The following is a 20,740-nucleotide window of genomic DNA, read 5'->3' on the forward strand; positions in this document are numbered from 1 at the left end:
GCTACACAATCTGCAACATACGATGCGGTCCCGTTACAGGTAACACGACCCAGTGTTGAGAAGCATATTGCACCAAAATGAACACGAAAGAAAGCAAACAACGAAATAAACTGCTGTCTCGGTCAGCGAGCATGACAGCATTTCATTTTTTGTAGTCACACCATGAGTGTAACAGAGTCCAGGCCTTATCTATGGTCATTATTCGAATGACTTATTAATATTTAAATGTAATGCTTTTGTTCGTTAAATATGTCACATAAAGGATTAATAATTCCTTTTGCTTGACTGACCATATTGTCCACTGAGTATCTCTTTTTTTGTCCTAATTTTCACAGCTAAGCCCTTTTGTCAGAATATGACTTCGAGAGTTGACTTTTCATGGAATTAAGGAACAGTTTCCTGGACTCTTCCAGCTCACTAGAAGCCTTTTTTTCCCTCTTTGCATCTCTGCAACATGGAGCTTGTGTCTCCGGTAAACAGAGGGACAAAAATATATATAAATAAATAGTAAAAAATATTCAATTCTCAGTATCCCCATGACAGAAACCTGCAGCCTTTTTGAACAGTTACAATCGTAGGTTATAATTTACTAACTTACCGCGGATGCAAACTCATGAATAAGCAATTAACTCGGACAGAAAATCTGCCTTCTAAGCGACGAGTTTAGAGGTGGAAAAATGTTCGGTTGGAGCTGTTAACAACAGTCTGTTCACTGCATGCTGCATTTGGTAAGCTGTCCATAAAGAGACGCAGCCAATAAAAGCAAATAGAAATTGTTTTTTGAGGGGGGAAAAGAGCATAATGTTTGGTATTGTTCGTCTACTTGGTCTCCTTTCTGCATGGATCTCGCTTTTGTTTATCCAGTTTCTCTTAAAGCATGCTGCCCCTCTCATTGCTCTAAAATTCTCCATGTTCAACTCTGAGCAGAACAATCTCTTCAAAAAACTCAAAGCACTTTACCACATTGCCTTCATTCATATTTGTGCGCACACACACACACACACACACACACACACACACACACACACACACACGGTGGAGGTTGTCCATCAGGAGCAATTAGAGGTTCAGTATTTTCTACTCTTCAGCATGGTTTCATGACTGTTGTTGCACTTAAAAACACTTAAAATATTTCAGTCCCAGTCCCAGTTAAAGTCCCTTGTTAACATTTTTAATGTCTTTTAAATAGACTCTTTTCTCTTGTGTGATAGTTAAGTTGTCACTCACTGAACATCTTAAAAAAAAAAAAAAAGTATTAAGCAACATTGTTAGCATCAAACCCATACAAAATACATAGTTGGCAGGAGTGTGTTAGCTTTAATCTGCTGGAAATTAGAAATGTGACAAGTAATTAAGCTTTTTTTTGTGAGTGGCTGTCGAGTAACCAAATGAGCGCCTTCAGCAAAATACTGCACTCCTAATTGCTGCTAGTGAGTAGGCTGGCACCTTGCGTGGCAGCCTGCATTAGTGTTTTGAGAGCGTGTCTACGAATGAGACAATGTTTTAAAGCTCTTTGAGTGCCACTGAAGTAGAAAGGTGCTGCATAAATACAGTTCATATACCATTTACTTGATTGTAAGTGCCTGGACAATACGTAAATTAGATTGCCCTCTGGATTACCTGAATACAGAATAAATAAATCCAGGTTTTAATCTGACATGCACGTACATAAACTTATCCTGGCTCTGTTAATTGTGGTGGGAGATTTGTTGTTGTAAGTGAGGGTGGGTTTTTGTATGGAGGGGAAGCCTTGGCTTATAAAGCCTCACATCACCTCACTGGCTTGTTGAGTTCCTATCTGTGCCTCCAATAAGGCGGTGGACCCTCCTCCGCCCGCTACATCCCCTCGTCTTCACCACTAGAGCTCCCACTCAGACTCTGGCTGACAAGACTCTGATAGGAAAACTCAGCAGATGGTGAAACACTTTCTAAGGGCATTCTAGCTTTGTCAGCTCTCATCACACGTGCTATCTTGTGTTTTCTACTTAGATGTACTGTAAATTCTTTAGAGGATGAACGTGAACTTGACAAGGATGTGTGGACGTACATATGACGCTTGGAAGAGCAACTGCCTATGCTCATGACCAACAGAAGGAGCCAAAGAGGCTCACAGTAAGCTTATTAATGTCTTCTGGTCTCTCTTCAGTATGGGCTCACTAGTTGTCATAGCAACCAAGCCCGAGATACTGTTCAGTAGGAAATGTGTGTAGATGTAGAATAAATATGAACATCATCCTGGCCTGCTCTTTTTATGTGAGGTGGGTTATTCGCATTAGCAATGTTTTGGGGGATCGAGAAAATACATTGTGTTGCAACTCTTTTTGTTATCGCCTTGAGTTTTTCTTTCCTATCTGGATTTTCAGAGCAAACATATGCAGTAGAATGCAAGACTCAGCCTTGAACACCCAAATTCCAATGCTCATTTCCCAGGGCTTGCAGAAATCAACAGGCGACAGCGTGCTTGCTCTTAAGTGCTGATGTGTGTTCACGCCCAGTCAAGCTGAGAGAAATCAAAAGACACTGAAAGATTAAGGAGGTCAGGTTTTACAGCTCTAGCGAGGGAGGAAGGGAAAGAGGCTTTACCAGCCATTGACTGCCATGGAAACAGGACAAGATGCTTTCACGCACAACGAAATATTGTTTTTGATGAATTACAAACGTTATAAATACTCTGTTGGCTCCAATTTCAAATCGCCAATGTTAATAAAATGGTTTATGTTTCCATAAAATGTTTTTTTCAAATTAAGTCACAGATATAATGTATGTTTCCCAGTATCTCGCAGTTTAAGGGTATCATGATGGCAGATATCTCACCAAATGCCTGCTCAGTCTCTGGAGATGACATCATTACAGCATTGTTCTATGTCCTCACCCAGGCGCTGAGACCACATGAGAAGCCAGGCAGTCAGCCAGAAACTCCTATCGTCCTGTCATCCGTTTTTCACCAACTTCACAACTCCATTGTACTGTACAGTGAGCATCACCGAGCGCCTGGAGATTTGGACCAACGCAGAGATCCCAATCCAAGTGAGTCTTAGATGCTTTGGCATCAGAAAATAGTTTGCTTTAAAAAAAAAAGAAGATATTCACAAGTTTTTCAGGCTGCAGAAAGATCATTTACAGACTGTCGTAAATTTATTTTAATTTTATGTTTTATTTTTTAAAAAATGATGTTGAAGAGGACAAATCAGTCACATCTGCAGCTCTGAAATGTGTTATAAATCCAGATGAGAGATTAAACCAATCAGGTTTAAACTCTACGCTGACCTTTTGGTGAATGGTGTACATGAATTACAGCTGCAGCACAGATTTCATATATTATGTCAACAGCAAGCATTGAGCAGGTATCAAATTTATGACAACAAATAAATTTGACCCTTCAGACCTTTCAATCGAAGCAGTGACTCAAAGTTCAGGAAGAGCCATCTGTTGGTGTGATATTTGTACGCTTTTTGACCATGAGCCTTTTCGTTCTGGAAGATGAGCTTCAAGATCTGAGGAACATTTCCCACTCATGAATGTACGCAACATACAAGTATCCCAACAGAGAGATCATTATGAGTGTCTGAGCTCGACATGAAATAATCCAGGTTGTCACCTGCAGTTGCTGGGCTGCAGTACGAGCTGAGCTTGGATGTGTGGCGAAACGTCACCAGGTATCTAAGTTCATCCGCCCTGGATTCAACCCTCCTTGGGTAAAGCTTTTCCTTTTCTTTCATCATCATATATGTTTTTTAAGCTTATTTTGCTATTCTAGATGACAGATGACATAAGATACGATGTTCTTGCATCTTCAGCCTTTGGTCATCAACTCTTTTGAAAGTCGAGACTCTTTTTTTTTTTTTTTTTTTTTAAATAGATGAAGGCTACTCAACCAATTGTGGGGAGAAAATGTATTATGAATAATTAAATTTGAAGGGAAAAAGCTTTCATGCTTCAGTGACTGTTTCCCCCTAACATGCTAATGTGAGACTGACTTGTCAAATGAGGATCTAGCAATGTGGCTCGTACCTCGTCCAACCGCTACAGCACCACGAACTTTTTCAAACTGTGAAAAGGGTCTTTTTTTTTTTGGTGTTGGCTCAGTGATGACACAGGAGGGAAGATATATTCAGCAATGGTGGAGACCTCAGCAGCAAACAACAAATACAAACAGATGAATATTCAATATTTGCAGGGTGTAGTTTTTGAGTTGCTCTTGTGTCAGTGGAACGCCCACGCCAGGGTAAAACCATGACAGCAGTGTTCTGGCTACGACTCAACACCCCCATCTAGTGATTGGAAGAGGAATAGCTTGATCATGATGGTTGAGCAACTGTAACATTGGATAAGTTATGAAAAATAGTGACGTCATGTCTATTTAAAAAGAGACATTATAATGCAATACAGAACTTTACTCTCCTTTTAAAAGCTAAGGGAGTATCTGCCTTGCTAGTGCACCTTTTTTTCCCCCCCGTGAAGAATAACTGAGAGTTCAGTGTGGATGCAGTTACATTCTGAACATGTCAGGATAATTGCAGTACCTTTTGAGAATTTTTTTTTTTTTAAGATTAAATTGATATTCAAAAATAATCAAACTGCTTACTGCACATGCCGCAATATTACCTTATTTTCCTCACTGGAGCAAAAAAAAAAGAAAAGAAAAAAAAGGAAACATGATTGATTATTGACCTATTATAGAGCAATTCAAGTGATTTACATATTAATTTATGTCCCCCCTCAAAGCGAAAGTCCCTCTCACGCCATGAGACAATTGCAAAACCCAAGTTATCTTTAAGACGCAGCCGAGGTGCTGGCCACAGACGCGCTGTGTGTGTTTGATGATGTTTTAAATAACTGAGCAAGCAACTTGTCTTCGCCACTGAATCGTGTAACTTAAAGCTGTCATCAGAGCCGTCACTTAAATGAATGACGGTTGCATCACGTTTGATTTCACGAAAACACACGAGTCTCTTCTCAACACGGATGACGTGCTCGATCAGAGCTCTCATCACCTGATGGCCCAACAATTTTGCCTACCAGTGCCAACGATTCAAAAGATGAGACTCGGCTTCAAAACATTTTGTCGACAAACCAAAAATGTGTCCATCATTACATAACTCATATCACAACTTCCACAAAATATACTCGTGGACCGTGTGACTTCTTGTCATGCTGTGGATCATGAGAGACAGTCGTTTGTGTCTCCATGGCAACCCCCTTCATTTTTATGAGTCTCATGTCCACACAGTTGTGGTGATCTGCTGCCCTCCAGAGGTTGTAACAGTCTGAATATTGAAGGGGAAGGAAATTCCTCACTACTCGTGGCTTCTGTTCACTATCACATAAATAAACTATGAAGTTATTCCATCATATGATGTATTTATTCATATTTACATATACTCTGTCTTAAAATTGTACAATCACATTCATCATCTTTTTTATTTGTTTATTTTTTTTTTACATGAAAATGAAAATCTCAGCTTTTAATTTAGGTTCTGTTGTATAAATTTATATATGTTTTAGATTATTTAATTTTATCCTTTTTTCTATTAATACAATTATTTCCAAATGTCATATAAGAATAGTTATTAAAATTGTTATTGCCTCTGTGACAGGAACAAAAAAACATATTTGCTGTTTCAAACTTTTCATGCAGGGTTTTTTTTTTTTTATATCCTTCACTATTTGTCAGTATTCAGTTTGTTCTTCTTCTTTCTGTTAAACTTTTAAATCTTGGAAGCTTCCCCAGCACGTCACATCAGATAATGTAAACACCAGCACAACAATGGGTTTGATAGCAAATTTTAATTTGTCAATATTCCGTCAGGAATTTGCTGTCAATTGAATCATTTTCTAAACTATGAATACTCATGAACATACAGTATATTGTGCAGTTAAGTTGCGCTACAAGTGTCACTTTCCCTTGGCGTGTGTGCAGCTATTAAGGCAAATAGCAATGCATTATACTTTGTAAATCATCTTTGTTTTATACAGCAAAGGCATACGTTGCTAACGCTTTTAAGCAAAACATTCATCCAGGTCCACATTCACTCACTGGAAACAGCTTGTGACTGATGAGTAGACTTTGCACTGTGTTGACGAGCAGCTAATTAAAGGTAAGATGTGTCCATGGACTTGATCTGTCGGCGGTGTTTTTCCGTAAGTCCCATTAAGAGTAGTCGGAGGTTTGGTGGTTGTTCCCCCTGTCACTGGTACTGCAGGTAGCTCCTGAGTCTGCTGGGCAGGGGAAGGTGGGAGAGGAGGTGGAGCCTGTCGCGGCCCACGCAGTTCCGGATGCAGTGACGACACAGCTGGCTCAGCAGTCGCGGCGTGGCTACGAAAAGGAGAAAAATCAAATACTGTGCGATGTGGTTGAGTCTTGTTGGACCATAAATTGTCCAAGGAATGATTGAGATATATTATTTTCATTTAAAGAGAAACTTTAGAACACTGATAATATCATATCATTTCAAAGACTGACGAATGTAATTCATCTTAAAATTCAGAGTCAGACATTTGAATTAGGGTGAAAAATATGACATTATCTGAGCTGAATAAAGCCTTTACAATTAACCATTCTTAGATGAATGTCAGGCACACACAATGGAAAGAATGAGGTCAGGTAAATAAATGAAATGCATTTATTGTCGTTATACTGCTGTAATTACTGCGTAAATAGGAACTTTTTCCAATTGAAAGCTAAAGGTATGCTAACACATCCCATCCACTACCGTTCACTGTACTAAGCTAACTAGCAGACGGTTGTTCTCGACTCCCTCAAAAAAACGTTGGTGTGTTCCTCTAAATTTTGTCAGGGTTTACTTTTGGAAGCTACAAACTCAGAAAAAACACGAACCCCAAATCTTTTAACTGAACATGAATAGACTATTTGATGTGTGTTGTACACATAGTTGTTTAAACACTCATGCAACTGAAAAACTCTGCCTAACTTCCATTATAATTGAACTTGTACCTTCATAGAGCAGTAGAAAGCCCTCTGTTATACTGCTGGGCGGAGCTACGTCTACGGGCCTCTGAAAATCCATGTTTCTGGCATTAATGTCTGCCCCAAAGTCCAGCAGCAGCTTCACCACTGCTGTGGAGTCTTTCTCTGCTGCAGCATGTAAGGGCGAATCCAGGGATTTGCCCTTTTGCACATTGGCTCCTGAACAAGGCATATAAGTACAACTTGAAATAAGAAATTCTCTTTGATCAGCACTGGTAAAGAATGTGCAATTTCTTTTTTTTCATTTGTTAAAGGAATGCATACTCATTTGTCCTACCACTGAAAAATATGAGAGTGGCCATGTGCATTACAGGGATAAATGACCTTTCCCCAGAAATTTGCACTGTTAAAAAACCTCAATATGCCTCTCTCGCCTTGTCTTCTACTCCCTCATGCAACAGCTTCTTACTTCTCTAAGAAATGACTTTTAACAGCCCTGGGAGAGTGGATGTGAGCTCGGTGCGCTCAATCAAAAGTAGCAAGCAATATGGGCATACAAATAGCTCAGAAATATGCTCAATTAGCTGTGGGCTACATGTGATTTGCAATCCGAGCTTGACTCACTCTTCAAAATCAGTCGGGAGTGCATTTGTAAGGCAAGTATCAGTCAAAGAATATTCCATATGTAAAATACATCCACACCTACAGTATGAGAAAGAAGGCTTTGCTCTCACATGACCCAGAGTCTCCAAATCAACTAGGAAACTTGACATAGGATTGACTTTTTATTGCATTTTACTGTTTTTAGGAGTTTATATTAATACTTACTTGCAAGTTTCATAGCTTCCATGTCACGTGACTCTGAATTAATACCAGATATTACTAGACTTGGCTTACAGTCTCAGTATTCTATCCATCCATCCATTTTCTATCGCTTATCCTGTTAAGGGTCGCGGTGGGCTGGAGTCTATCCCAGCAGCCTTTGGGTGAGAGGCGGGGTTCACCCTGTACGGGTCACCAGTCCATGGCAGGGCCAACACAAATAGACAGACAACCATTCACACTCACATTCATAGATTAGAGTATCAATCAGCCTCGTCCCCTCTTGATGTCTTTGGACTGTGGGAGGAAGCTGGAGTACCAGAGAGAACCCACACAGGAACAGGGAGAACATGGAGACTCACACAGAAAGATCCCGTGCCCGAGCCGGGGCGTGAACCCGGAACCTTCTTGCTGTGAGGCCACAGTGCTGACCACTGCACCACCGTGCCGCCCTTAATTATCCAGTTTCGTAATAATATCTGGTATTTGAAAATATGAATTTTGCATTCCAGTATTCATGTGAAATAGAATAAGCAGTAAAATTTTAAAGGAGATGTTTTTTTTTTAGTCGAGTCTTGTTATATGACATGACATGAAAGCACACAAAAATATCTGCATATATGTAAAATTAATATCTTCCCTGTTATGGCATATTCTATCCAATAATGTAACGTAGGTTCATAAAGGAAGTGCTGGCAGTTCACAACTGTATGTTTTTAATAGTTTCTTTGTTCACGTATCTCTACATGGTTTAAAATCGCATGTATGAATCATTTTCATCTTGTGTTTGTAGATGATGTGTTTGTATGTGTGCATGTTCATGTAGGGCACATGTGTGTGTGGATGGACGTAAATATCCACACACACATCGCTGTGGGACTGACCTTCCCTCAGGAGCTTCCTGGCACACTCTAGCTCCTGGCAGATGCAGGCTGTATAGAGCGCCGTGCCCAGATGAGGAATGTCCATGTCCACATCTGCCCCCCAAGTCACCAGGACCTCCACACAACCATAATGACCTAGAAGAAATGGAGCATGAAGACAGTCATCAGTAAGGGACCATTTGAGGTAATTCTCCAAGCTGTCCACACAGGTCACATTGGGATTTAATCTTAATGCGCTTTTTCACTGTGTAGGTGAGATAGGAAGTGTTTTACAGCACCAGAAAGGACACAAATACAGGCTGAAGGATGAGGTCAACTGTGACTTTCAAGTGGTAGAGAATCACATGTCGGTGCCCATAATATTAAATGACTGATTTTATGTGGTGAGCTAAAAATACATTTTTTTTGGGGGGGGGGGGGGGGGGGGAGTATTAGGACCAATTCCTGAAAAATTCTTACACTTTCAAAGATTTTATTACAAGACTGCTCAATAGATGTTGGGTGCAAGGAGTTACAAATACCCATCTTGCTTTTCTTCCTGATTGTAAGACTAAATTTAGAGCTAAACAAATGTATGAGAACAAATTTGTGCACAAGAAAAATTTCAAGAACAGAATGTTTTGTCTCAAATGATGGTTTAAATGGGAAATATATATTTTAAGCGTCACCTAAGAACCTGCTGGATGTATTATTCATTGTGTTAAAGACGCTGAATGCAGTATTTTATACCTTTGCTGGTTGCCTCGTGGATCGGTGAGGGATGGTACACGAGGCTCTGAGGTTTTGCTCCATTTTCCAAAAGAATTTCAGTGCATGCCACGCTCCCTACCGTACAAGCATTAAACAGTGGGGTGGCTCCATCAATTGTTGAGGCATTGACCTGTAAACATGTATTTATTGTTATTTTTAGGCCTGGTTTAACCCTGGAAGTTGACTAATAGCAACAGCCTGGGGGGACAGTTGAATGGAACTTAATAGCTCTGCAGTGACTCTAAAAGGAGAGCAGTGCATTTCTCATTTGCTGGCCCCACCCAGATTTTCTCAGCCATGAAAATTACATTTGACCTGTGTAGCATAGGAACATTAAAGAGTCACAAGGTCAATGAGCAACTTACATTTGCTCCTGCATCAATGAGAGCTCTGGCACAGGCAACATGGTCTCCGAGACAGGCCTCATGAAGGGGTGTCACATGGTCGATGGTCAGAACATTCACATTGTGACCCTAGAGGCAGAAAAAAAGGGACGGTTGTATTTTTTTTAAGGGGCAAAGAGCAAATATGTCAACCTGTATTGGTAATACCAGGAATTGCAAGGATATTCATAAAGATTATCAATAAAACAAGTCTATCATCCTCAGTTATGGTTGTCAGTAATTTGCAACTATAATGTGAAGTCATACTGAAATAACAGAGATTAATAAGCTTCCTAATTAAACCACAGATCCAAAAGATTTCTGCTAAAGAGCTAATAAATCACCATGTTAATACTGCAGCGATATCACTGCTTTGCCATCAGCTCGTCTGACCGAAGAACAGTACATAGAAGGCTTTCCAGCTGGAACGGAATTGTTCTTAAATCTTTAAGAATTTTATAAAACAACAGGTTTAGCCACTGGATAATTTCATATAATTCCATATGGTGTTAATTACTTATGATTTTAATGACAATCGTCTTCTACTTAACATCCAAACGGAGACTACAAAGGCAGTGACAGGATTTTTACTGCGCATGGGACATTTACAAAATGCCCCATGTGCACAGATGAGAGGATGCACATGACTCTCCCTGAGGGGGAGGGGGGGGGGGGTGTCTGTTGGCTTCACCTGCAAAATGAGGGTCCTGAGGGCCAGGAGGCGGCCCTGACTGGCAGCATCATGGAGGGGCGAACGGTCCGCCCAAGATCCTGCAATGGGAGGATGTATTTAGTGAATCTTTCTAATTACCGTTCATTATCAATTAGCCATTGTATTCTTCAGGGCTCCCGCGGGTGCTGGAATTCCTTGGAATTGCTTGAATTTTATTGAGGAGTACTCAAGGCTTTGAAAACTGTTCAGATTTTGAGTAAAATATGTTTTTTTTTTTTTAATTATTATTAGGTTTTGCCTTTGAACCCTCAGAGAGCCACAATAGACCAGTAGTTGTCTTTATGAGGGGGTGACAGCAGGTCAGCAGTCACACAGACGGGGTGTCCATTATCTGACAGCTTGGGTTTAATTTGAGGACTGACTTGGGATGCAGATTAAAACTATGGGTTAAATTGTGCACGTCATAAATCTGTAATAATCTGTAATTTGGCATCTATTCAAATTTTGAAAGTGCCCATGCATAATTACATCTAATAAGTTCCAGCAAGGGTTGTTATCAATTGTATCACAGATGGGGTGCAAACTGAACCAAAAAATAGTCAGAATTTCCTGGTACATTGATTGGAGTTGGAAATATGACTTGCATACATTTATTATTTCATAATAATGATTATGTAATAATGATACCGTGAAACTGTGAGGATTTAATTTCGCAATTATGGTATCGCTGAAATCTGTTCCAACACCACCTGGGTGTCATATGTCCATCGCTGCTAATCAGAGCTGATGAACTGACTACCGCAGTCATTTGACCCAAGAATGAATCCCAGTTGTACTCTGTCCCGCTGAAGACAAAAGCCAGATGTTAGTGGTGGGTTAGTGGGTTCTTTTCCAGCATGATACAAATGAGTTGCATAGGAAACCCTGTTGTTTATAGTCCGGCAACATTTGACTCGATGCTATATATAAATGCATCAATGTATCTGTGGCAAAAACCTCAGTGAGCACACCTGAGTCAATGTCCAGAATAACACCCGGAGCATTCCACACGTTCACATCCTTGTTATCTTCATCCATAGCGATCATAAGAGATAATAGTCGGCCTAATTCTTTCTATTAGATTCATGCTATTTCATTCAGACATCCTATTTTCCTTGACTGACATTAATTTGAAATACGGGGCCCAGCAACACACATCAAACAGATTTCTTAGAACAAGGAGGATCATATCTACAGGGCCGTGACTAATACCCTAAGCTCAGCTAATTAGCATTCCATGGAGTGGGCCCACTTTAAATTAAACATCCCCTTGAATGATAGCTACAGATTATGTTGTCGTCATGTCTCTCTTCCCCCGGAATGGACCTTCGGCTCGCCTGTACCCGAGAATGTGGAGTGTTGTTTTGGTTGCTGTCTGAGCGTGAAAGGGTGCACTGCATAGCTGCGAATGGAAAGTAGGGCAGGATGTAGGTGGGGGAGGGGAGGGAGGAGTGTGTGTGTGTGTGTGTGTGTGTGTGTGTGTGTGTGTGTGTGTGTGTGTGTGTGTGTGTGTGTTGGGGGGGTATCATGACTCTGTTCTATTAATACATAAGAGAAAAGGAGCTGCCAGCCTACAGTGTCTTCATTTAATATTGAATGTACAGTTCAGGATTTATAAGTAGCTATTAAGCTAATTGGAGAAAAGTTGGCTATAATTCATATATACAATATATATTAATGTGAATACAATTAATGGCCTTTGTACTCTTTTTATTAGTTATGCAATATTCATACTTCATTATAAACTACACAAGGGTGTAATGTGTTGATGTGTTTATGCAATAGAAACATGATTATATTTTTGACCTATGACCTTATGTGCCCGAGGTCAACATGTTTCTTGTTGTGTGTAAACACAGCTGTGTTGTGTTTGTACTGTCCTCTGCATTCAACACAAAGATATGAGCGGCTCCACGGATGCAGCCCGTTATAATGAAGACCCCCTTCAAGTATCTCTTTCTGTCCGAGTACTCACCGTGTTGTTGGTTGTAATCATAAAACTCTGCTGATATCCTGGCAGCCTCTTTGCGGTTCCCACGGACGATGTAGAAGTACGTCAGCAAGTTTAGAGAAATCTTAACAAAGAGCTTGAAGCAGAAGAGAGCCAAGATGCTGAGGTAAACATTGGACAGCTGAGCCGCGAAGGGCTTGTTGGTGAGTTCCTCCGTTGGGTCTGACATTTCCTCCGGCACCTTACTCGGGGGCTTGGGTAATGGTTGGGATCAGATGCCACTCCAAAAAGCACAAGAGTAGCCTACCTTTTCGTCCAGTGCACTGAGTGCTGGGCCTGTCCTGACAAAGTAGAGACTGGAAAAAATTCCCTGCAGCTGCTACTGGGACTGGGAGCAGCTACTGCTGTTATTGTACAATGTGTGGGTGTGGATCTTTTCAAGTCATGCTAATCCAATTCTACATATCACATACATAAGAAACAAAATTGCATTGTCTCGCATGCAAGTTTATGCACAGTTTTGAGTTTTTGTATTTGTGTTTCAGATTTGAAATGATGTCTTACGAACGACTGAAATTATTGTTTTTAAAATACATCGATAATTTTAATGTATTGCACCAAATGTATCCCTGCATACGTTTTCACCTGTAGCCCGATAGACCACATTTAACCTGGATGCATGCAGGATAAAGCTTTGGAAAATAAATAATGTTTTGCGCTTTTGAGCAACAAGTTCAGCAAGGTAGGATGATCTTTATGAAACCTGGACCAAAGCGTGACCTGCTCTCAGCACTTTTCAGCCGTGTTCAATTTAGGCAGCGAGGCCGAAAAGTCATGCTCATGTTAGTCTGTTCTTGCAAAGTAGTGTTTTTAACGAGAAAACCTAATCTCAAATCTGTTATTTCTATGGATTGTAACTTTTGTATTTTTTTTAAACTTTTATTTTGTGTATGTGTGTGTGTTTGTGTGTGTGTTTTTTTCATGTTGATGATGTTAGTTGAAGATATATTTTTGTATAATCATATTTTGGATTGAACTTTACATGGTTTGAACTTATACAGTTAACAATACTGGAGAGGACTCACCGGCACCCCGTTGTATTTTATTCTTTGAGGCAATAATTCATGAAATGAAATGCACTGAAATTATTTGAAATTATCACATTAAAAGGAAAAATCAAGTGAGCAGTTGGTTGATTTTTTCACTTTTCTCATACGATTACCCTCTGCATCTAGTGGTGTCGCCCCCTGGTGGCCGTTACAAAGAATGCAAGCACTTCAACCCGGCCGTTACTCCTCAGACCCGAGTGCTACGTCCACTTCTTGTATTCGCTCACGTTTTCCGCGAACATCTGAACCTGTGTACTTCCTTCTTTAGCCACAGCTGTATTTTATGTTATTGACCGACCCTTCCCCATTAAATGAGGGACTTCCAGCTGTTCGCAGTTGTCATAGCAACTGTTTCCACACTCGCCTATAGTCTGTGCAGTCAGAACCTGAGCTCGGATAAGAACCGGACCGAGCTGAGCGGCTCTGCAGCCGATCCGGGGTCGTTTACAGAGCGGTGTCTCCGCATGTATGAAGCCAACAGCAGCCAATTTCCTCGTTTTTACGAGTGTTTTCAGGTAAGAAGCAGACAGAACGACTCGCACCGTTTTAAAAAATAAAATTGAGGAATATTTACCCTCTATTACCAAGCAGAGGTTTCCAGCAAGGGAAACCACGCCCACTCCTGCAGATGTAGGAAATACAGTGTTAACAGTTAACCACGCTGTATATTAGTTTCATTAAAAGTCAGATTTGCACCAAACTTAAATCTACAGAAGTGCCGTTCGCAAAAAATACAGTTTGCACAGAGGTTGTTGTCACAGTCTCACTGGGTCCGACTGACCCTCGGTCTGCGGGGGTAAACATTGATAGTAAGTGACAATGACGGGATGACATTCAAGGATAGATTCAGAGGGAGGAGTCATGGCTTCCTACTTTGATAATATTTATTCAACCTGTCCATTTTTAGCCACAGAAAGTGTCGGCCAATAATTTCTGAAATAGTTTAGGAGTGAAGAGTTTTTCCTCATGGGTTATTAATGTTACTCATGAACATAAAGAGCAGCGGTGAACTGTAGGTGGCTCATTTCTGTTGATCAAATGAGATCCAACGTCATCTCTGACAGTGCGATGTTTTTTATTTACTCAGCATAATTTGGTTGCAGAATTAAATTTTGCAAAGTCACTTGTGCCAAGAGATAATAATAATAATAATGATGATGATGGTGATGATGATACAGAGATAATAATGTGGAGTAAAAGGAAGAGTCTCTCTCAAGTGTAGTCAAATGGAGGTGTCAGTTTTGCATTAATTAAGTACTTGAGTTAGTGTCCCTAATGTCCATCACCAGCTAGTGAAAAAACAAGGGACATTAACGACTTAATGAGTTAAAGCATCATTAAGTTCCTTTTGCAGTGAACCATTTATTATCCCTTCTGTGTCGTTCCAGAATGTCACCGAGCGCCAGGCGTACCTGAACTCCTTTTCCACATCACCTCAGTCTGCAAAGTACGGCGTCAACCAGTTCTCTAGCCTCTCACAGAAGGAATTCCGAGGTGAAATGTTGTCTCCTACTGTGAATATGTACATTATACATGTTAATTTAAGCCCGTGTACTGTTTTATTTATAGGTCGAGAATTTTACTGAGCACCCAAGTAACTTTTTCTCAGCTGAAGTTGCTTCAATATTCTCATTCATCGGCAAGTGGATTGTTCTATTCTGGGTGTAGCATTTTACCTCCTGGATTGCTGTGCTGTATTTGTTTATATACATCTTTGTATACATATACTTTGAACTGTATCGGTTACCCGCAGATCTCTACCTGTCAACGATTCCACACGGAGCTTCTCCCTTCTCTGGACCGAAGTCAAAGGGGCTTCCAGCCAAATTTGACTGGAGGGACAAAGGAGTGGTGGCACCGGTCCAGAACCAACTAGCGGTACAGTATTCCAATTAGAGAGAATTTGCCGTTATCCTTTGTTTTGTACTTCCATGCCTCTACATTAGGGTTGAATGTATGGCTACATGACAAATCACAGGCCAACAATGATAAACACGTGTAGCTGGTGTAGAGGACAGGGGTGCTGGGCATTCAGAGGTTCACTCTTTGCTCTATTTGTCCCTCTATCTCTCGGTCAGCTGAGTTGCCGTCGCGGTCGATATCGCTTTAAAACGGTTGTTACAGGAGAGGCACGCTGTACACACAACCACTGTCAGTACAAAAATATATTTTGTAATCTCTTGCATTCAGGTAGGCCTTTCCTGACCCCACTTTGCTCAGTCTGTGAACCGGCCGGGTGAGAATCCACAACAAGCAGCTCACTGGATAGAAGAAAATAAGACGCACAAAGAGACAAAATATCAAGTGCATTTAATCCTTTAAAAAGGAAGAGCTGATAGTACTAATATCACGTAAACCAAGCGCATACTTCTCTCCTGTCCAACAATGACTTAATTCTTTTCTGGAATTGATTTTTTTTAAGCCATGGAACCATATTGAGCAGCACCATATTGGATTTTTAACACCGACCCCAGGTTGTAATCATATTTATGAGAATGAATGTTGAGCAAGCGAGCTGAGCGTGGTCTAATGGTGTTTGGAGAGAGAGATAACCCGAGCAAATGTCTCGCAAGAAAAAAGGAATCAAGAAAGTTATGTGATCTATATCAGACGTTCATTATGGGTTCTTTCAATACTTTCAGATACCTTTGACAGGCCCAACTCTAGTGAAACCACTGAGCAGCTGAGTTGTTTCTGTCAGTAGATGGCAGTAGAAAACAATTAGTCACTCTGTCCCCATTTTGGAGCAAATTTTTCAAAATCTGTCAGTACTTATTCAGTAATTCTGGTGTGTTTTTGAGGATGAATTACGGCAGTGATTGGAGCATCTGGGCGGGATAAGAACAGAGGCCTCCATGCATTACAAAACCAATCCCTGTTCTGCTGATTTGTCCTTTGGCAAGACATTGACCTACAAGTAGAAGGGGGGGGGGGGGGCAGTTGCTTTCTCCTTCCTCAGGATGTGTCTTGAGGACTTTCTCTTACCGCTGTCTCATTTATTTATTAACTATCATTTCTGCAGTGTGGGAGTTGTTGGGCGTTTAGTGTTGTCGGTGCCGTGCAGTCCGTCCATGCCATCGAAGGCTCTCAGCTGGAGCAGCTCAGTGTGCAGCAAGTTTTGGACTGCTCCTACCAGAATAAAGGCTGCAACGGAGGGTCCCCAACCCTGGCTCTGGAGTGGTTAAAACAGGTAGTTTGATATTTTAGCATAATTTCAGCACACTAGTGCAGTGCCTGTGGTTTAAGGGGGTCACACATGCCTGAGTATCAGAGTCAGATCAGTCTTCTTCAAAAAGCTCCATCATCTCAGACTCTAGGCCCTTAGACCCCCAAACTCAGCACTCAACTGACACATTCGATGCCACAGTTTGAGATTGATCCTTTGAATTGTTGTTGAGACAACTGAGCTACAGACATGCATGCATCTAGAGATTTGTTGCATTCATCAAAAGATGAAGAAATGTACCATATGAACACAGAAACATACTGTTTAAGGATCTCTGAAGATGGAGAAAGTCTAGGTTTTAAAAAGGTTTAACATTGTCATGTATTCTGATGAGAGAGATCTGTTTTCACGCATAAATTGGGAAACTGCTGCATGTGCCTTTCATGAATATGATGATTGGATATTTTGAATTCAGTGAACACGCTCAGTGAGATCAACTGTTTTCCGTCCAGACCAGAGTGAAATTGGTGCCACAGCCTGAGTATCCCTACAAAGCCAAGACAGGAATGTGCCATTTTTTCTCCCTGTCACATGATGGAGTAGCTGTGAAGAATTTCGCAACGCATGACTTCAGGTAAGGTGCACATCGTTGCAAGTTATCTGCATGCAGTAAAGGGCTAGAAATTAACAGTGCAATATTTGAATAAAATCACATGAAACGTTCATGTGGTTTTCAAGTACCAAGGACAGAGGAGATGGAGGGGGATTCGCCCTGTGTGACGGTGGGCCAGTGTTTACTCTGTCAACAATGTCGCATTTCTCAGCAGCAGAGAGGCTCTTGACTCTGGACCAGTCATTTAGACCCAATGGAGACCTTGAGCAAAGTGAATCATGACCTCTTTAATATTGACACTCATGCATATGTAATGTCTGTTATTATTTTCTTTTTGATTTTTTTTCGCTAGTAAAGTGCTATAGATTCAAATTGCCCAGGGATGGGGTATGTTACCACCTCTTTGTCTTTTTAAAATCTTTATATTTAAATCTGTCTATATATTGATTATATTGACACTGCAAAGTTATATTTTAACAAAGGAGATTTTTCATGAAACAGGTGATATGAGGTAGTCATTTACAGGTCTTACTTTCAGTAGGTTTTTGTCAGCGCATCTCCCGCATTTGGTATCCTACCACTGCACAGTTGAATATTAAGTCACCAGAAAAACAAAAAAATGGCCACAGAAAGCAAAAGAACATGTGTTTACTGGTATGCTATGACTTTTTGCAGTCAGGTGCTCCTTCCTTGTGGTAGATTTGTCGTTTGAATCGGAAAGTGCTGCTGCACAGTCATACTATGTGCAGCAGGACCACTTCCTACATGTAGGAATACAATGGTTGAAAACTGTAGCCAAAATAAAGGGCTGCCTGATGGTGAATGTAAAGCTGTGAAAGTGTTCCTCAGGGGTCTGTACTGACGACGTACTGACCCGCATCTACTGTAGGGGAAAGCTGCACCCTATGGATGATTACCTCATACAACCATCCATGAATAAATCCTTAATGTTCAACAATGTAAAGCAAAGTTGCAACAAGTTGTAAATGCCCATGTTGCACTGCTCCTGTAGACCTCATCATCTTATTAATCCTGTGATCATGTATGAAAATTTGACCTTTGACCTTCTGCTGCCTTCTCAAAGGTCAGAGTGCCGAGTCACTGAGGTGCCTCAAGCTGCTGGCATTAGGCTTTTATACAAGATGGAGGTTAAAGGAGGTCATAAACAAGAACTTTACTGCTGCTAGCAAGAGTTCAGCAAGAAAAGGACTCAATCCACCACTAACAGGGTGCTTTAATATGAAGGCAGATTTTACAGATGAAATATTTGAAGTTGTGTGCAAGAGTCTGATTGGATCAGAAGAGATTGTGGTGCAAAGCTTAGCCATGTATTACTGTTAAACATAGTCACTTCCATACCTGGCAGCGTTTAATCCCAGTCCATCTTAAACCCTCTGACTTCACGGTTCTCTTCACACGATAATGCCTCAAAAAGCAGCTCAATCACAAGGCCAATCCCACGACTCAGAGTACATACTTTCTTCTTTTTTTCTTTCCCCTGCACAGCGGTCAGGAGGAGGCGATGATGGGTCAGCTGGTGGAGCGCGGTCCTTTGACTGCTATCGTGGATGCCGTCAGCTGGCAGGATTACCTGGGAGGGATCATCCAGCATCACTGCTCCAGCCAGTGGTCCAACCATGCTGTCCTCGTCATTGGATACGACACCACAGGTACATTCTGCCGTTACACAACATTCATAAGAAAAATGTATTAACATTTTGCTCAGACCGACAACTACATGTTTAGAGATGTGAATGGTATCGAAATTTGCAGCAGGCAATATTTTCATGTGAAATCCTTCATGATGTAATCATCGTTTATCAATAATCGCTGCTGAAAAAGAGGCGTGTGTGTCATCGTGCTCCTGAAGAGGTGCTTAGCAAAGGGCAATTTGCTTTGGGATTAATGAAGTGAATCTTATCCATCCGTCCATTTAAAAAAAAAAAAAAAAAAAAAGATTTCAGCACAAGGTAAAACATGTGCAGAGTTTTCAGTTTGTGTTATTGTCACAAATGTCAAATCTCAATCATCATTTTAGTACAAGATCAGTTTGATAATGTACGAAAAAAACTGTGTCAATCTTGAAGCGTTGAGGAGCTTAGAGTTTCAATATCAGATCAGCCTGGAAAAACAATTATTCCTTTTGCTGCGATTGACGTGGAAGAAGCTTCAAATTACGGCCACAAAAAAAAAAAAAAACGAGCACCTGCTTTATTTTTCCAAGCTTTGTTCATACCAAGCCCTTTTAAATATGGCGTTGGAACACAGATGTTTCCCAAAATGACACAAGCACTTAAATCTTTTGCAATTTGATTTTTACCTCTGCCAGGAAGGTCAGGTCAACGTTATGTCACTGTCAGCAGGATTATGTAAAACCGTGCGGTCGATTTTCACTAAACTTGTTGGGGGGGGGGGGGGTTCATGGGCTCAGGAAGAACCCATGAGATGTTTGGGCAGATTTGTTTAACATGGAGAGGTGACTTTCACCTTGGAACATGAGCATCTGTTTTCTTAAAACAACCATCTTCATCCTGTTGATTTTGTCATCCCGTTATTGCCCTACGCAAGTACGTATCGATCAGAGAGAATCCAGGCTTGCGATAACCAGCGCTGTGTTCGGACGTAACGTTGTAAGATTTCCAAGTAAAATCGCTCTTGCTCCTCGGTGACCTCTGGAAGCTTCGCGCTTCAGATCTATCAAAATCAGCGCCAGTCTGTGAGAAGTGAACTTGAAGTCAGAATGTCAAGCAACCTCACTGCTTGAAATAGTCTACACAGCAGTATTTTATATGTCGTAACATTAATTATTTCACGCACTGTGCTTTATGGGTCTTACACAAGGATCTGAGTGATTATGTAAGAGTTTAATGTAGTAGTACACTGCAGTACACACACGTCTGATGCTCCTTCACCCTGTAAATAATTCAGTCTTGTTGCCTGTTTTAGGGGATATTCCATACTGGATCGTGCAGAACTCTTGGGGAACCTCCTGGGGGAATGAGGGTTATGTTTATATAAAAACAGGCGCTAACATTTGTGGTAAGTATGATCCTTCCTATTGCTGCTTCCATGTTCATATCAGCTTTATGTGTGGATGCTGCAGCGTTCGCTATCCTCCCAGGGATTAAAATAGCATCTCTCTTTTTCTCCTCTCTTCCCAGGTGTAGCGGATTCAGTGGCAACCGTATTTCTTTGACCCTGTTTTTTTATTTAATCCGCGTTTGTTTGTGCTATGAAAACTTAAATCAGCCATCCATTTATTTGTGAAGTATTTTTTATTGAAACATTGAAATATCACCATGTTGCATCAATACAATAAAATAAATCACTTTACATTGCAGATAAAGGTTGGATTTAACTGAACACACACACACGCACACACTCTCTCACACACACACACACACACACACACACACTGCAGA

The 20,740-nt window shown here is 40.8% G+C and overlaps 2 protein-coding genes across 3 annotated transcripts; one reads left to right on the forward strand and one right to left on the reverse strand.

Moving 5' to 3' along the window:
• The first annotated feature begins 3,597 nt into the window (after positions 1–3,597).
• On the forward strand, positions 3,598–20,733 carry ctso (cathepsin O). Of its 2 annotated transcripts, XM_086222152.1 has the most exons (9): positions 3,598–3,695; positions 8,577–8,818; positions 14,928–15,033; positions 15,293–15,417; positions 16,562–16,729; positions 17,218–17,339; positions 18,825–18,988; positions 20,265–20,357; positions 20,480–20,733. In XM_086222152.1, the coding sequence occupies exons 2-9, from the start codon at positions 8,786–8,788 to the stop codon at positions 20,512–20,514; spliced, it is 846 nt and encodes a 281-aa protein (XP_086078278.1). In that variant the 5' UTR covers positions 3,598–3,695; positions 8,577–8,785; the 3' UTR covers positions 20,515–20,733. The 2 variants fall into 2 exon arrangements, with proteins under 2 accessions (XP_086078278.1, XP_086078277.1); XM_086222151.1 differs by lacking the exons at positions 3,598–3,695; positions 8,577–8,818 and adding an exon at positions 13,727–14,054.
• On the reverse strand, positions 6,070–12,805 carry asb5a (ankyrin repeat and SOCS box containing 5a). Its single transcript, XM_086222153.1, has 7 exons — positions 12,455–12,805; positions 10,459–10,538; positions 9,750–9,857; positions 9,364–9,514; positions 8,635–8,769; positions 6,956–7,147; positions 6,070–6,316 (listed from the first exon to the last, which is right to left on the reverse strand). The coding sequence occupies exons 1-7, from the start codon at positions 12,657–12,659 to the stop codon at positions 6,189–6,191; spliced, it is 999 nt and encodes a 332-aa protein (XP_086078279.1). The 5' UTR covers positions 12,660–12,805; the 3' UTR covers positions 6,070–6,188.
• Positions 20,734–20,740: the final 7 nt, after the last annotated feature.

The sequence above is a fragment of the Aulostomus chinensis genome, chromosome 13 (genome assembly GCF_037954235.1).
Source record: "Aulostomus chinensis isolate RoL2024-O1b breed Wild chromosome 13, RoL_Achi_v1.0, whole genome shotgun sequence".
Taxonomy (NCBI): domain Eukaryota; kingdom Metazoa; phylum Chordata; class Actinopteri; order Syngnathiformes; family Aulostomidae; genus Aulostomus; species Aulostomus chinensis.

Excerpts from the sequence above, each read along its gene's own strand:
- ctso (XM_086222151.1), top strand. The coding sequence starts at position 13,851 with ATGAGGGACTTCCAGCTGTTCGCAGTTGTCATAGCAACTGTTTCCACA. Across the intron at positions 16,730-17,217 it reads CTCTGGAGTGGTTAAAACAG|ACCAGAGTGAAATTGGTGCC; the intron begins GTAGTTTGATAT and ends TTTTCCGTCCAG. Across the intron at positions 20,358-20,479 it reads AACAGGCGCTAACATTTGTG|GTGTAGCGGATTCAGTGGCA; the intron begins GTAAGTATGATC and ends CTCTCTTCCCAG.
- asb5a (XM_086222153.1), bottom strand. The coding sequence starts at position 12,659 with ATGTCAGACCCAACGGAGGAACTCACCAACAAGCCCTTCGCGGCTCAG. Across the intron at positions 9,515-9,749 it reads TCATTGATGCAGGAGCAAAT|GTCAATGCCTCAACAATTGA; the intron begins GTAAGTTGCTCA and ends ACATGTTTACAG. Across the intron at positions 6,317-6,955 it reads CTTTCTACTGCTCTATGAAG|CCACGCCGCGACTGCTGAGC; the intron begins GTACAAGTTCAA and ends TCCTTTTCGTAG.